General features: G+C 51.1%; 1 protein-coding gene across 7 annotated transcripts in view; it reads left to right on the forward strand.

The window, feature by feature from the left end:
* Nucleotides 1-16,835, forward strand: part of ANKS1A (ankyrin repeat and sterile alpha motif domain containing 1A) — a 73,225-nt gene that overhangs the window by 36,695 nt on the left and 19,695 nt on the right. For all 7 annotated transcript variants that reach the window (XM_027728504.2, XM_039383891.1, XM_027728500.2 and 4 more), the window contains 2 exons: nt 9,673-9,739; nt 13,757-13,863. In XM_027728504.2, coding sequence (XP_027584305.1) covers nt 9,673-9,739; nt 13,757-13,863 — 174 coding nt within the window. The remainder of the gene's footprint in view (nt 1-9,672; nt 9,740-13,756; nt 13,864-16,835) is intronic.

Below are 16,835 nucleotides of genomic sequence, written 5' to 3' on the forward strand. Positions count from 1 at the left end.
TGCTTAAGAGCCTCTGTGCCTCCTCTCTGCCACACTGCCCTGGGGGGGTCCCGGGTGGGTTCTGTTGCTTTCACTAACTCTCACATGGCATTAATAGACACATGCTCAGTTGGGAGTCTGTAAGGTGTTAAGTGCCAAAAGGTAGAGTTCATTGGAGTGGGGGAGAAACAGAATTGCAAGAACTGAGGGGCTTTTCAAACTGTCAAAAGTTTTTTGCTCAAATGCGGGGCTTGATTTCTTTGAAGCAAGACGTTCCCAAAATGAGGGAGACTTTGTAACAGTGCCCCTTACCAACCTTTATCCTGACCTCCTCCTTCCAGTTCTTCCCTGTGGACTCTCCCAGCATCTGGAGATGTTGTGTTGCTGGGTCTCTGCTGCTGGGGGGTGAGAAGTGTCCGGGGTTCATGGAGATGGAAGGAAGAGAGTACTTAGGTTGGTTTGTGTATTGAGTAGCTCCGGCTTTCCTCCTCACACGCTCATTTCAGTGGCTGTTTAGCAGTCACTTTATTATCATATCGGACGCCCGCGGATAGTTAAATATTTCATGCTCCAAAAGTTGGCCCTGGAGAGCCACTGGGGTGAGATTAAGTGTCCCTCTGAAATTCAGCACCGCAGCATTACTGATACATTCTTTGGGGATGATTCTGTGCTGGGAGAGCAGTGGCTGCAGAAGTGATAAGCCGGGATGAACTACTCTTTGTACTCTGAAAGGAACTAAACCCCCCTGGCGTGGTGCTGGGGGTGTGGAACCGCGTGTGCTGAGCGTGGAAACCTGTGGGAGGGTTGTGCCCCTGCTCCCCTCTCTGCACGAGCTGTTGCTCAGCTGCCTCTCCAACCCTGACTTGGAGAGATCACCTTCTGTGGGAGGTGATCTCTGAATACCCCCCTGTATTCAGAGATGCTAAAAGCAATGTGGGAATTTGTCCTCAGTATGAGCCCATCCCTCAGTCCATTCTCTCCCTCCCCCTCACTCCCTGCTGGGTCTCAGGGTTGCCAAAAAGATGTTTTCCTCTGCAGCTGCTTGGGCTGGAGAGGCTTCACTGTTAATTGCCCGGGTCAGTTGTACCACAGCGTAGGGAAAGAGTGCAGCAGAAGGTTTTGGAAGGACTGGATAATTCCCCGTGCTTTTATCTGAGCTGTTTGCAGCAGACACTGAAAGGGCAGAAGCCTCTGACTCGGCAGTGCTGCACAACTGCAGTGGTAGCAGAGGTCAAGTGTTGGGCTGCCTGCCCCTGCCTCTGCTTCCTCTGCTCAGATGAACCCTCGGAGCTGCTTCCTCCTGATTGTAAACAACCCCCTCATTTCCGAGGCAGCCAGACAAAATCTACTTTTGCTTCCCCTTATGTTTAGGTGAGGAAATCAGAGAAAGAATGTGAAAAATTCACATCTGTCTGCAATGGGGCAGGTCTCACTTAGAAAAAAAAAGTACTATTAAAACCTGATGGATTTGTCTTCCTGATTTCTGGCATAATGGAAACATTTTGTGGAATTGTTGTAGTCTGGCAGCAGCATCCTATGGCCTGGTTTGCCAGGGGGATTCTTGGAGCAGCACCTGTGGGAATGGCTGGGGGTTTGCAGGATTTGTATGTGCAGAAAGGGGTTGGTCTAGCTGGTCATAATGGAAACAGTGAGATTTAAACATAAATGCAGTGTTGTCATTGGGAGTTGAATTAGTTTCCTGGATGGGATAATGCAGCTGGTCAGAATTGGATGCAACTTGCAACCTCTGAATTTACCAGGCCAACGTAAACCCTTTTGAGCCACCCTTGTTAGGGATGGTTTAGCTTTTCCTCTGTGTTTAGGGGAAACAATGGCATATTTATATTTATATTATTCTCTTAATCTTAATAGTCTTTATGCAGGCAACTAAGGAGGGAAGTGATCTCTGTGCAGTTCCCAGCTGTAGCCAGCAAGCCAAGGGCTCTGCCTGCCGGCCTGGCCAGCAGTAGGTGTGCAGGGAGGGATCTGTGGTGTCCCTGGCAGATGGCACTGCCCTGGGCCGTGGTGCCTGTGCTCAGCCACTCTGGCGGGGACAGCAGAAAATCTGCTGCTTGGAGGCGAAGGGTCACATCCCTGCCCTGGCTGAGCACTGCCAATGCCCTTTGTTGGAAGTGGAAGGTGGTGCTGGCTTTGCCAAAAGGGTGGGATGGGGAAGGAGTGATTCACTTGGCAAAGCTCATTCCTGTTCCCAGTTGCAGCTCCCCTACTCCAAGGACTGGCCTGGAGTGTTACTGTGTGCTGCCCAGGAGCCAGCTCAGCCGTGTCCTGTCACCTCCTGTCCCTGCTCCTTCCTGGGAGTCCCTGTGGTGGGAGCTCTGTGCGAGCCAGGCACTGAAACTCTCATCACACAGCCATGCCTTTCCCAGGAGAAGGTGAGGACCGAAAATGCTCGGTCCCTGCTGGAGTGGGAAGCAGAGTTGGGGGCAAGGAGGCATGTGAGGGGTAGAGCTCACAGTCAGCATAAATACATGAATCCTTCCAAACCTGGCTGAGGGCTGAAGTTGATAGATTTGGGTTTTGTCATTGGCTCATGAATATTGAGCGGGTGGGGATGATCTTGTCAGCTCACAATAACCTGTGTTTGCACCCCTGGGGTGGGGGGCCTCTGGCACCCGGCTCCACTCCAGCCCCACTTCCAGAGTGGATTAACCTGCATCTGCTCTGCCTTCCTCCTCTGCAGAGCAGCTCCAGCCCTGCACATCTGCCTGGCTCATGCCCCGGGCTCCCAGCAGAGATCTCTGCAGTCGAGGCCTGGGGCTGCTCTTCTGCCTTGTAGGTGTTGGTAAGAAAAACGATCTGTTAAGAGATCAGGGCAAAGAAAGAGGCAGGCTGCTGGGAATTAGCCTCAGACCTGGCTCCCTACATCCCTTAATCCTCCACTTCCCGCTGCCTATCAAGTAAGTGGCTCCGATGCTGAATTTTTAATGATCGTGGCACTCAGAGGTTCCAGCATCAACCTCACAAAATGAAGTGGTTCTGTGTTCTGACTTCAGCTCTTCTAGGAAGAGATTAAACCTCCTTCAAAAGTAATTTAGGGAACTGAATAAAACAGGCATGTTACTTTAGCTTTTTTTAGAAAACAGGAGGTGCACAGTCCACCACTTTGATGCATTTTTTTCCCCCAAGTGAATTAGTTGAATAACTAATGAATATTCTGTAGCTATTTATGGCACTGGACATTCATCTCTCATGACTAACTGCAGTGGTGCTCTATGTCTCCTGTGAAAAGAATGCTTTCCATCTGCAGTAACCATGGATGTGGTGTTTCACTGGTTCCTGACTTGTTTGGGGGGTCTTAATGTCCCCTAAGGGTGGATGCCAGGAGCAGATGGCACTGCTGTGGGTGCCTTTAAACCTTGTCAGGACTGTTGGGTGTGCAGTACTCAGTGGAATCAGTGCCTTAATTACAGGCAGTGGAGGATTAACAATATTTGCATCGAAGGGTGAAACTTTCAGGAAAGCTCTTGATGCAAAACCTGCCACTGCCTTAAAACACCCAGGAGTTGAAATTCCAAGCTGCCAGCCAGCACTGCTGAAAGAAAGTGCAAATATCTCCCTTGTTCCTCAGGCGGAGCTGCTGGTTCTGTGCCTGATGAAGTTGCATCATGAGAGCTCAGGGGTTTGTGTTCTAAGCTCCTGCCACTCACCTGCCCAGAGGGGCTCCTGTCACACCCCTCAGCACCCCTGGCTCGCCCTGCACGCTCCAAGGACATCCCTGCCATGGGGGCACGAGGCTCAGTCCTCACTTCCCAGCAGCCTCTCCTCCCCAAATGTTTCATTTCTTCTCTTGGTTCAGTGTTAAAGTCTCAGCACTTGGCTTGCCTGGGTGTGGCTGGTGGGGCGGGGCAGGGCTCCTTTCGGAGCACGGTGGCTTCATCTGTCCCTGGTGTCCCCTACCCCGAGCTGGCCCTTGTCCTCTGCTCTCCTTCCAGTTTTCCCTTTGCCTGAAGGGGTTTATAATTCATTTTTGTCTAGGGAGAAGCAGTAACAGGGTCAGTATTTTTGGTCTGATTTCTGCTAAAAAGGCGAGGTCATCAGGATCTTAATCACCTTAATTACTGGGCTGATTATTCTATTATCTCTGGATCCCAATGCTTCCTCTTGTTTTTCCTGTGCTAAGTTCAGGAATTCTTACATCATCCCTCGTGTCCAATCTCTTCTCTTTGCCCCCAGTGGTGAGATTTCCTCCATCCTGATGAACTTTTTGAAGTGAAAGCTTTTGTGTTGCCACCATTTTTATATCTGCTGCAGAGGGGTAGCCTGTGGAACTAAGCCAATCCAAGCCAATATAAGACAAATTAATGGTTTTACATGTTGGTGTGCTGGTCTGAAAGGCAAATGCATAAACCAGGCTTTTCTCTTGTGTTTAGCAGCAAGGGTAAGACACAATAGGGATGATATTTGCCAACTCTGAGAGTTGTCTCAGTCCATCAGAAGCAAATTGGTGACTCTCCCTGGGGCAGGTCTGACAGGGCAGTGAGACATGGCAGGTTATTGCTACCTGGTGGGGGGAGCCTCCCATCCACCCTCAGAAGGGTTGTGAAAGTGGCCTCAGACAGAGGCAAATGCTTCCTGACATCCTCTTCCTCGTGGGTCACCCCCTCAGGCTGCACGTGGAGCTCTGTCAGCAGGAATAGTTCAGCAGCTCCATCCACCTCTGGGGGTGCTTCTGGTACCTCCTCGAGTGAATGAACTTGGTATTTGTGAATCAGGAGCTTTTGATTCTTCTGTGTGAGCGCTCGAGCTCCGGCGGATGTTTTGGTTATGTAACAACCTCGTGATCGTTGGCGTTTTGGGGACGGTTTTGTTTTTTGAGAACAGAAATGTCCGGCTGCAGTGCCCTTACTAAATCCAGTCCTTCATTATGTTCTCTTCCGCTTTACATTGCATCTTCCAGCACTTCAGAAGCTTTTATTTTCAAAGTCCTCACAGCTCTCTCATCAGCCTGAAGTGACTTCCCTGTGCTGCTTCGTGTCCCGCAGGCTGGAGCCAGCCCTGCCCCAAGAGCATAACATGTGTTTGGGGGTTGTACTGGGAGGTGGGAATACAGAAAGACAGTGAATTGGTTCAGTATTCTTCAGGGGGTTCTGCCTTTTTTATTGTAGCTGTTGTCCAGCCATTTCCCTGCTGTGGGCAGATGTGTTGCTGCATTTGACCATTTTCTTGTCATGTCAATGTTGGATTTTACTGGGTGTTTGTCAAAACAACACTGATATTTGGAGGGCTCTGAAAGTGCAGATTCCCCACACGCTGTTGTGAAATTGAAGTTTATGCTGTAAGTTCCTTTTGGTATGTGTTTAGATTTGTAACTTTGGGATTTGTACTAAAACACAGGCTGGAGAGTGGTATGAAGCAACAAGGCCTGGTCCTGATCCAAATGAGTTTCTCAGAGACCATATTAAGCCTGAAATTGTGTTTGCCTTTATCACAGTTGCAGAATGATTTCAATAAATCCTGAACTGAGCGAGTCCCCATGCTGTGTGCAAGGCACACGCTGCTGGGGGAGGATGGGACACAGAACACTGGAGTTCAAGTGCTGAAATGTGCCACGAACAACTGGCTGTGTAGTTTAGCTTTGAATTAATAGATTGAGCATTATGTTTTCCAGGCCTTTGGTGTTTGTTATGCTGAGTTCATACAGGCTGGTGTCTCTTGGAGACACAGAATATATTGAGCGATGAAATACGAGCCGCGTGCTCCCTGGGATGGTGATGGGAGAACATAAGCTGAAAGATTGTAAACTGAACCAGAAGTGGTTTATGGGCTGTCACCAACCTACAAATGAGGCTCATGGCCCAGATCCAAATTTTCCAGGACTGCACTTGCACTGAGTCAGCAGGTATTGTCCCAGACCCTTCTCCTGCTCCATCCCTTTCAGAGTTTCTGGTGGATGCTGTGATCCAGCCATCCCTCTGCTCCAGGATGTATCCCAGCAGGGTCTGAGCAGCCTCGCTTCCTCCTTCAGGAATGCAGCATCAGTCAGTGATGTACTTGGGGTTTGCTGTGGTATTGGTGCAGAATGGAATTGCAGAAATTTAAAAGACTGATAACCTTTCCACCCAACTTTGTAAGTAGCTTTCCAGTCTGAAATCTGGTGCTGGAGCTGCTCTTGTCTGCAGAGCTTGAGCCCTGGGTGAGTTTGTACAATAGGTTATGAACCCTCAGTAATAAGGATTTATAATGAGAATTTTGCTGTATTCTTAATTATGCTCCTGCTGCAGGGTGTCATTACAGTGCACTAATGCCCTCCATATGGCAGATAGCGTGCATTTGGTTCTGCGTAGCTTTATTTAATTACAGACTGTGATCTGAGTAACTTCACTGCTCAGGCCCGTGCAGGAGCGCTGCAGTTCATCTCCCTCATGCTCAGGCCCTGCACTGGTGCTTTATAATCCACCAATTTGGGAAGCAAAAGGCATCGATCCCATGCAGGGTGGGGAGGCCCTGGCACAGGTTGCCCAGGGAAGCTGTGGCTGCCCCATCCCTGGAGGTGTCCAAAATTGGATGGGGCTTGGTCTAGTGGAAGATGTCCCTGCACATGGCAGGTGATTGGAACGAGGTGGCCTTTACAGTCCCTTCCAACCCAGAGCACTTGAGGATTCCAGATTTGTTTTCTTCTCTCGGGATGACCTCGCTGTGTCCTTGGCAGCCCCTGATGCTTGTGCAGAGACTGAGAACAAACTCCTACCTTTGTGTTGAGGGTGACTGTGGGGTTTTCCAGCTGCAGGTGAGGTTTGTGAAGCCCCTTCCAGAAAGCTCCAGGAGCATTGAGATGCCACAGAGGCTGGTTGAGTGTCACCCTGATGGGGTGCTGCTCGATCTAGTGATCTCCTTGAGGCCATTGACTGCTTCTGCTGTGAGTGCTGTGAGGTGGGGAATCACTGTGCAGGACTCCAGTGTCGAAACGTCCCCTGTCCTGCAGCGGGACAGACCTTGGCATGCCACGTGTCCTCCAGGCTGGCTTGGCCTCACTGTCCTTCTGCAAACAAATGCCTCTTCCTCCTTTAATAGAACTCTGCTCAGGACAGTTGGTTTTGAGTAAAGCTCTGTTTTGGACTCACTGGCCAGTTGCTATGTTTCCGTGGCTGCCTGCCTGCATGAAGAGCTCACCCCTTCCCTGGCCCCGGGGACTCTGGGCCTCACCCTCCTCCTTATGTCAGGGCACTTTTATTTTTCAGCAAAACGTAGGCAAATATGAAAATAGATCCAAGAGTTTCAGTCCTGGTAACTGCTCTGCAGCTCCTTCCTGTTGTTTGACTTCAATGATTCCCCATCCTTGCAGCCTTTCCTTCTCCCAGAATACTTCAGCTCTGCAGGACTTCGTCTCCTTTCCTGGTGGGGTTTCAGGGCTCATTGGCCAAAACACTTTCCCAGCATAGAGCTACCTGCCCCTCTTGGTAGTATTAATTTAGGAGGCAAAAGCATTTTGCATTTTTATTTCTATGGGTGTGAAAACAAATAAATAATTAAATCCCCACCCCAAACTCACCCCACAGCACCAAGCACAACCAGGGACGGGCGTTTGGTGCTTCAGTGGAAAAACACAGGTTAAGCCAAAACAAATCAGAACTGAGTGTTCAGGCTACAACTAAGTCTGAGCTGCAGTGCTATATTTAAACATGGTATTTTTGTATTTTAATAATTCACCAGTGGGAAAGAACAACCTAAAAAACTGTAGTGTAGGCTATTTCCAAGGTATCTTCTGTTCAGCCCCATCTGAGTGCTGGAGTGCAGGTGAGGAAAGGCTGCAGAGGACAGGGATGCTCTAAAGCATTGGTTCCCTCTCTAGGTTTGTCCTTCCCCTCATTTTTCTCTTTGCAGCCTCCTAAAGAGTTAAATTAAGCTGGTCAGCCGTAAGCCCGTGTTTCAGGTGGTGTGTGACTGTGTTTGAGGTGTTTGCTTTTCGTGGAGAGCTGAGGGCATGAGGCAGGATTTCCCTCTGCATTAATGGTAATAGTTGTGACTGTGTGTAACCGTGACTGATGCTTGGCAAGGGAGGGCTGTGAAAGGTAATCCTCTGCCACGTGATTATTTAATTTCCATTCAGTTTTATATAGCACAAGGCAGTTCCCTGCTTTTGAGGAAAAGGTCGTGGGTGTTTCAGTGCTGCAGAAGCACCTGCGAGTCCTCATGGTGGTGTTGGGACTGGCAGTGCCAGGGGCTGAGCCTGGGCAGCATTAAGTCTCTCCTGAATTAGGAAAGGACAGCACAAAGTAAACAAGGGAACTTGGCTGGCACTCGGAGTTAATTTGCAACTTGAATCCAGCTAGAGATTCCCAGACAAGGTACAAGAGCAGCTCCAGCTCAGAAATGTACCTTGTCCTGAAGCTGATGGACACCAATCTGCAAAGCTTAACGTCCTTAAACTTCTGGAGCTTAAACTGAATTGACCTCAAGACCCAAACTGTGCAGCAAGTGCTCAGGATTGCAGCAGTGTCCCAGAAATCTTCTGCAGCCTGTTCAATGTCTGTCCATGGGAAGGAATAGAACAGCCAGTACCAGAGCCCTGGTTCTGCACCATCACTTTATTTTCTTCCAGTCCTGCATGGCCACAATGCCCTGATGGTACCTGAGGGCACTGTGAAATCTGAAGGTTTTGCTGGGGAGCATTTACTGCTTCAGGGAGGCAAAACCATCTGCTTTGGTGGTTCTTGCTGAAATGAGCCCTGCAGAGCTCAGGTGTCTCCCAGCAGTTTCAGCAAAGATCACATTTTAGTCCTGGCTGTGTCCGGGGGCAGAGGAGCAAGGACTGTTTTTGCCTTTAAGACAGGGCGGGACCCTTGTGTGCATTCATTCCAAAACCCATCTTTAACTGGAATTTCTTTTTAGGTCGTACTTCCCTTTTCTGCCATACATGTTTGGATTCTGATTATTTTTTCCCAGGCTGTTTTTCTAATCTCCCAGTAAATGGACATTAGCTGTTTCAAGCCCAGTAGAGGTGCTTGTCCTTATGGTTTTCCAGGGGTGGGGATCCACATCCTTACTGGCCCTGTTCCAGCTCACACGAGTGCCTTCTCCCTGGTGAGATTTAATGCTGCAAGTGCACTGCCTGCTGCTCCCCGCAGGCAGGAAGGGCTTTATGGAGATCTGCCTTGGCAGGAGCCTTTTAAGAGGTTTTTCTTTGTTTCACCAAGTCTCTAGCAGAGGTCAGCTCCAGGCTGCCCCTGACCGTGACCCCAGCCCCAGGAGCAGGTTTGGGGCTTGTGCTGCACCCGAGCGGAGCATCACACTGGGATCCAGGCCAGAGGCAGCCAGGGGTGAAGTCCAGAGAAACTTGGACTCCTTCCCCAAATCTGTCCTTAAAGGATGAGAGAAAAAACGTCCTGTAGGGATTGAGGTTTATTCCCCCACTCTGTGGCCAGTCTGGGGCTCCTTCCTCAGCCCTAGTGCTCTGCTCCAGAGGGATGGTTTTGTTGGAGCTTCTTATTTCCAGGCTCTGGCAAGTTGTGGAAGGGAAGGCTCTACAGAGCACCAACTTCTGCAAATCCCTCTGAGCCATCCATCCTGATGAGGACTTTCCCAGGCAAAGAGTCCAGGGTACCTCTTCTGGTTCAGAGGTATCTTAACATCCTTCCCTGAATTTCTTTGGCTGTCATATGGCAGTGAAATCCCAGGCTGCTTTACCTTTTTCTGATTTATGAGTAATGCAACATGTGCTTTTTTTATTTCCAGATTGAGAAGATCATGAGTTCCATTGGTGAAGGCATTGACTTTTCCCAGGAGCAGCAGAGGATCTCAGGTGTGTACTCAGCGTGTGTCCACCTGTCCTGGCAGTGCTCTGCACACAAACAAGGTGCTGATCTCTTTAATCTGCTTTGACTCTGGGAGGGAGAGGAAGGCTCTGGCACAGGAGGAGCAGACCTGGGCTTCCCGTGCGATGCTCAGTGCTGCTGCCGGGAATTTTAATTCAACGCTCTCCAGGAAGATTCATTTAATTTTACAGAATGCAGCTGCAGGATTGTCCTCCTGGCTCCTTCTGTGAGGGCAGTAGCTGTGCTGAGCAGGGCTGGGTCATGCTAGTGGCAGGTCATTGCAGGTCCCACGGAGTCCGTGCCCTTCAGATGTGGTTAATCTGCCAAGTGCCTCAGTGAGGGTTATCCTGGGCATTCCTGAAGGCACCTGTAGGTATCAATACTCACTGAATGAGGCTCTTGGAGGACACGTGCTTCCCTCTGTACTTAAAGCGTGAATTCCTCTCTCTGCCTTTAAATCCTGAGCAAACGCAGAACTCGAGCTTGCTGGAGAGCTGCCACCACAGGGGATTCTGTCCTTTTAAATCCTTCACCTCCAGACTGCTGCCGCAGAACGGCTCCGGGTGGGCAGCGGCTCCTCCTGATGAGATGCTAATGCGGATCCACAGGGGCTCACACGGGCTGTGACAGAGGTTTTTGCTCAGGTGAAGAGGAAGGCACTGTGTGTTCCCAGTGCAATAACCTTGTTCGGGCTCCGTATTCCGGGGTCAGGTGGCTTTGCAGAGGAGTCGAAGCGCTGTGTGAGTTTGGGCTCAGGCTGTGGTCCAGGCTGTGATGGATCAATAGTGCCAGGGAAGGGACTGACATGGAGGGGAGAGGAGGAGCCAGTGCTCCCACAGATCTGCTCTCGGCGATATGGACAGCCTGGAGCTGCTGTGTCCTGGAGCTGGGGGTGTTCCCACAGGCTGTGCCCTGCCACGCTCGGTTTGGGATCCCTTGTGTGCAGATTGCCTGCTGGGCACACTCCTGTTTGTCCCTCCTTCCCTGGAGGGGGCAGAGCTCTACCAGCCCTTGCTGTGGGGCTGACGGGACCCAGGGAGCTCCCACACATTTGGCTTTTGCTCCTCAGGGGTTCGTGGGGTCGTAACAATTTGGGTCATGGCAAATGTGCAGGGAGCTGCAGGGAACTTCCCAAGTGCTCTCATCCTCAAAAATGGGTGAGATTTGAGGATATTTGGGCTCCTGACTACTTTGGGGTCTGGAAGGGTGAAATGCCTTGCTGGCAGTTACTGTGGGGATAAATGTGTTTGGAACCTGTTTGTACAAGCAGTTACTGCCTCGTGTCTGGGGAAAGCAGTGGGTAAGGGCTGGCAAGGGCTTCTCAGAGCTTGGGCAATCAAGGAACACCATCGCTTTGGGGATACCAGACTCCACCTGCCCTTTGCCTTAGAGGAGTTCTTGGCCTTGGAACAGACGTTTGTGTCTCTCTGCACCCAGTCCATGAGCAAACGGGGTGATGTTGGTCAGGATGGAGCTGAGAAACGGGAGTTTGTTTCAGTCACAGGTTGTGATCAGGCTCTTGACAGGGGGCACAGGGACTGGGATTCTTTTGTTCTTGTGTCATCCTCGTAACACATGAACAGCTGAACACCCAGTGTATTTGGGGCTTCTTTATTTTCAGCCTGGGATGTTTTGGGCATCTGTTATCCTCTTTTCCTTTTTAGAGGAAACCCCTCCATTCCCTCCCTCTAAATGCCTCCCCCCATTCATTCTGTCATGACTTGAAGCAGTTTTATAAACAGAAAACCTGTACTTGTGTCACTGTAGGTTTCCCTCTTAAAAGCAGAAATACATTTTTGAGCACTTGAAAGGCTGAACAGAGTAAATAATTTTTAAAATTAAATTCAGGAGCTGAGGGAAAGGAGCTGCTGTGGTTTCATTCCTCCTGCCAATACCCTGACTGCTCCCAGGAATGCTGTGGTAGGCACCAGGCAGTTCCTCACCTCTCTCTTGATAAATGAATTCTGAGCCAGCCACAAATCACTTGGAACTGTCAGAGCAGACCTGTGACATCATTTTTTGAAAACCCCAAGCCATGTCATCCATCATCCAGTAAATATTGAGGAGTCAGTGATTTCCACTGGAGAGTTAGGGAGCTGCTGCCTCCCTCCCGGCTGGCGCGGCGGGTGGGAGCGCTGGGAGGGGTGAGAGGATGAGGAGAAGGGAGGGACGGGCAGCGCGGAGCGCGGGGCTCGCCGGCTCAGACAAAGCCGCCGCAGCCGCTGGCGGAGCGCGGGGACCGGCGGAGGGGAGGATGGAGCCCGGGGGAGCTGGGAGCCCGTGGGACACAGTCCGGGTTTAGTTGGTGCCCCGGTGCACAGGCTGGGTCAGGGGAGGGGGGGCAGAAGCCTTTTGTGGTCTCGGCACTGCTCGTACGCTGGAAGGACCGGCCGGCGCTGCCCAACAGCTCCCTGGGCAGAGCAGCAATCCCGTGGAGCAGACAGCAGGAATCACCCCAAGAATCTGCAGATGACACCGTGAGCTCTGTGTGTGCAGCCATTGCAGCAGAGTGGGGAGGGATGGCTGGAAGGTACCAAACGGCTTCAGCTGACCAGAAGGTTCAAAGGAAGCAAACTGGGGTCTCCTGATCATCCTTTTCTTTGCATCCATGGTGGAAACAGATGTGCCAGGGAGCCTGAAAATCTGCCTGTCTTGCATAGCAAATTCCCTGATGAAAAGGAGAGCTCTGAACTTTTTTTCTCATATTTAAGGTCTTGAGCTTTTCTAGAGGAGAGTAACAAGTCACTGGACTCATCCCAAGGGTGAAGGAAGGGAGAGCTCGTCCATACGGCTTCCGTAGGTGCTGGGAGGAATCTCCTTTATCAGAGGCTGAGGGGAGGTGGCAGGGCATGGCTCGGACTCGAGCTGCTGCAGCAAGAGGAGAGAGTGTGCTTGCATTTGCTTGCTTTTTGTTTTGATGTGGTTTGGAAGCAGGGAACCGAAATGCCTCCTCCTGCAGAGCTGCTCCTTGTCTGAGCAAGGGGCTCGATGCGGCGGCTGCGCGGGGCTGAAGAAAATGAAGGAAGGTCAAATCCAGGTGTGCGCCCAATGCCTGGCAGGGCCGGCGGTGTCGGGTGAGAACGGTCCCGACTGCGCTGTCGTGCGGTGCAGCGGCAGGGCCGGGCTCTCCGGGGCAGCCAGCCCGGCCCGGGCAGTGTGCTGGAATGCCACCCGGCTGGGGCACTGGTAGAATGACAGTGCCAGGGCTCCCGGACTCGTGCTCGGGATCCTCATGACACGGTAACGGCGAGACAAAGCCCCTGCCATGGTTTGCCTGTCTCAGGACTGCTGGGAAGGAAGAGCACAAGCCCTTTCTCTCCGCTGCTGCAGTCTGTGCTTCCTTTGTCTTGCGTGTCTTCCCGACAGCCTGAGCTCCTGCTGCTGTTCCGAGCCTCCGCCGTGTCTGTGCTGGCTCGGCTGCACGAAGCTGTTTTCTCTCAGGCTGCTCTGCGCTCCCTGCTGAGCAGGGGGTGCATCTGGAGGTGCACGGATGAGAGGACTGGAACAGCTCCGTGCGTCCAGGAGCGGCTCCGCTCCCTTCCCTCGCACCTGCAACTGCCTGGGAATGCCTCGGGTGGAAGTTTGCTGTTCTCCTCCCGCCCCCTTCTGCTGAGCCAAGGAGTGGATCCGCATTCCCGTGGGGTTGGGCTTCATGTGTTTGTCTGGCGAGGAACTCAGGAGCCCTGTCAGCAGTGCCTGTGATCTCAGCGCCCCAGCAGTGCTTCTGAACCTCTGCCTGGGCGAGGAGTTTCTTTTCTGAGTGTGAACTGCGGTACAGGTTGCACCCGGAGCCCACGGAGGCACTGGAAGCTTGTTGTCCATGGTCTGTGCACACAAGAGCAATTGTCTGCCGGCTGATTTGTTGTACTCTGAGCATAATTTTTTGAGTTTCTTTATGGTAATGACTATGATGTGGCAATGCCATCTGTCCTCCTCAGAGTGCCGCTGCTACCGCCTGAACGGTTTCTCCCTGTTCAAGCGGCTGCCGATTCCTCTCTCGTCAGGTTCGCGGATGCTGGAGCAGAGCGTCGGGGAGTGGCTGGAGTCCATCGGCCTGCAGCAGTACGAGAGCAAGCTGCTCCTGAACGGCTTCGACGATGTTCGCTTCCTGGTGAGTGTCCAGGAGGGACCCCGGGCTCCGAGGAGCGGGTTGGCCAAAGCTTCCCGCGTTACCAGTGCCCCGTGTCGGTGCCAGGCAGAGCTGGTTCTGCTGCCCGGCACAATGGTCCTGGGGGGTGTAAAAGGTTTGACAGAAGGAATAGATGAGGGTTGTGTTGGGTCTTCACATTTATTTCAGGTGTTACTGCTTTTTCACTGGAATTTTCATAGAAAATTTTACTTAATCTGCCCCCTAAATATGTACTATTTGATTTGCTCCAGAAATGTGAACTGAAATTCACTGGTGTTTTGAAGGAGTCCCTGAACAGTCTGTGCCCTGGGCTGTGAAGGAGGCAGCAGACTTCTTGCTGGAACTGTACTTGCTCTTAGCATGCAGGCAGGGTGTTAATGAACTGTACCTAATTACACTGACACTGTTGGCTCTGAAACCTAATGACGACACAGTAGTGCTCAGTGATGAGGGTTTCTAATAACCAGGGTCTATAAACTTGAAGCCGCATTGTGTAAAAATCTGAGAATTCATGTGGAATGCTGAAGTGCAAAGATGGAAAATTTTGGTCCTGCAGGAGAGTTCTCCTTGCATGGCTTAAAGAAGTGCTTTTGATGTGGACTCTAAGTTTGGTAAATAACAAAAAATGGATGTAAACCTTTGGAAAAGTCATTCTGGTTAATGTTGCATCCTGCCTTGGAACGGTGGGGATCCCTCTGGTACTGGGGATGGTGCAGAGAGGTGACACCAGGAGGATGTGAGGGGCTTTGGGAACACACAGTGGCCATCAGCGGTGGGGAGGGCAGGGGAGGCAGGTGGAGAGAGACAGGAAGCCAGGAAAGGGCATGGATGGAGTGCAAGGAAGCGCACACCTGAGCAGTGTCTGTTGGGCTACTTCGGGGTAGGGTGTAAATAAGCTTTAAAAAATGACCCAACCAACAGGATAAATGTCGTGGGATCTGTCCAGATGTATCTCCAGCAAGCAGCTGGTCCCTTCATCTGGCAGGGTCAGCGTTCCCCCCAGAGCTGTCGTTTGCTGTGGTTTTTCCCCCAGTGTCCCACCAGGCTGGTCCCAACCCCCAGTGCACTCCCAGCTTCACTGTGCTTTGTGTAGGACATTCAGCTCCATGCGAGGGTCCCTGAGTGTGCTGGGGCAGTCTGACATGACTTCTGGGGTGCTCTGGAGGTGGTTCAACAAATTTAAATGAAATAACCCTGTAGATCCTTTTGGGATGCCCTGCTGATGGATCTGTGACCGTTATGGGGTTGGTGGCTGCTCTCACCCAGCAGTGGCAGATAAAATGCTGCTCCCCTGCCTGGCCAGGGGTGATGGACCTCACTGAGCTCAGAACTTCAGTAGCAAAAGTTCCTGTGTGGTGGTGTTGGGTACGTGATAGGATTAGCTTTTGTCATGGCTGGATGTTTTTCTTCCCTGTCCAGTGCTGAGTGGCTGCTCCCAGTGCAGCAATTGGCTACAGCTAGATTCAGGGAATGGGACACTCCTTGCTCATTCCTCTCAAAGGTAAAAGGTCAAATAATTTCACAAAGATTTCCTGCAAACCCCTGCTGATTTCCATTTTACCGCTTATCCCTTTTCCTAGGGAGTTGACTCCAGCACCCGTGCCAAGCCTGGCTTTAAATCCATTCATCCCAGCCCTGGGAACTCCAAGCTAATACGTCAGCCCAGTAGGAAAGTCAAATTATTCAGAATTTTTTCCTCTGTGATGTTCTTTGCCTTCAGTTTCTGGCGTTGGGGAAGTAAAACCGTCAGATACAGCACAAGTGAGGAACAAGTATTTAATTTGGTTCTACTGGTGATTTTGATGTTCTTGGATGAACTATTAAAATTGCAGTGACCACTGAAGCTGGGCAGACCAGGAGCACTGAGTGCCCGAGGCGCTGGACGCTTGTCAGGCTGCTCAGTCCTCTTCACACAACTATTTCTGTCTTACCTGCCCCTTCCAGTGGCTAACAAAGAATATTCCAAACTAAGTGGCATTGCTTTCCTGGAGTTAAACAGTTTCTATAAGAGGATTAGTCCCTCTTAGGGCCTCACTGTGTTCAATATTTCAAGGTCCAAAGAACGCCAGGTAATGGTTTGAAAATCGCCAGATGGACTGTGAGGCTAATTAAATTTTAGTAGCCAAAATTAGGAAGTTGGAGTCCTTTGATAGGGTAACAGTTGTTTTCTGTGCAGGATTTTGCTTTGCATTGCTCCCTGCTCGTAGAGCTGCAGGGTATTCCAGGTGCCAGGATGCTCCTTTTGCTCCAGGGTCCCCAGGTGCCATTTGGGGGCAAACAAGAAGCTTTGTGGGAGCAAAGTGTTTGATGTGCAGAGGTCGTGCAGCTGCAGAGCAGGGCAGTGTCCTGAAAGAGCCCTTTAATGTACTGAGGAAGATACTCAGCCTGTAGTAGATTACAACTCAGAAGAGGAGTAAGAGCAGACACGAGGAGCGTGTCCTGTCACTGCAGTGGGGACAGTGAGAGCCAGTGTGTGCTGGCACCAGGCGCTTGGTGCTGTTCTCCCCTAGAGAAAGAGGTGTTTAAAGTGCCCTGTCTGCCCCAGGAATGGGGCTGGGTTGCGAGAGACACAGACTGAGGGGGCTGGCCTTGCTGGTGCTGCTCAGTGCTCTGGTAGCCTGTACTTCAGCCGGTTCTGGTTTCAGGGATTCCTGAATCCCTGGGTATTTTCAGCTGGCTCCTGTGTTAATTTGCACCCTGTGTCACAAGAACCTTTACCACCAGGTAGGGAAATGATTCATGAACACACCGTGTGTAAAGGGAGTCTGAGAAGTGCTCTGTAAATATATTGGGCTTCTTAATTAGACATTAATGTAGGAAGGCAGAAACAGGCATTGTTTCCAAGAATAACACTTCCGTTATTTTCAGAGCTCCAGGGATTGGGGATTAGGGGATTAGCTCTGGCCACACGCCAGCACTGCCACTGGTGATGACTCTGGGCAGGCTGCACCTCG

Source organism: Pipra filicauda, unplaced genomic scaffold (assembly GCF_003945595.2).
Source record: "Pipra filicauda isolate LSUMZ 115617 unplaced genomic scaffold, ASM394559v2 scaffold329_size807674_pilon, whole genome shotgun sequence".
Taxonomy (NCBI): domain Eukaryota; kingdom Metazoa; phylum Chordata; class Aves; order Passeriformes; family Pipridae; genus Pipra; species Pipra filicauda.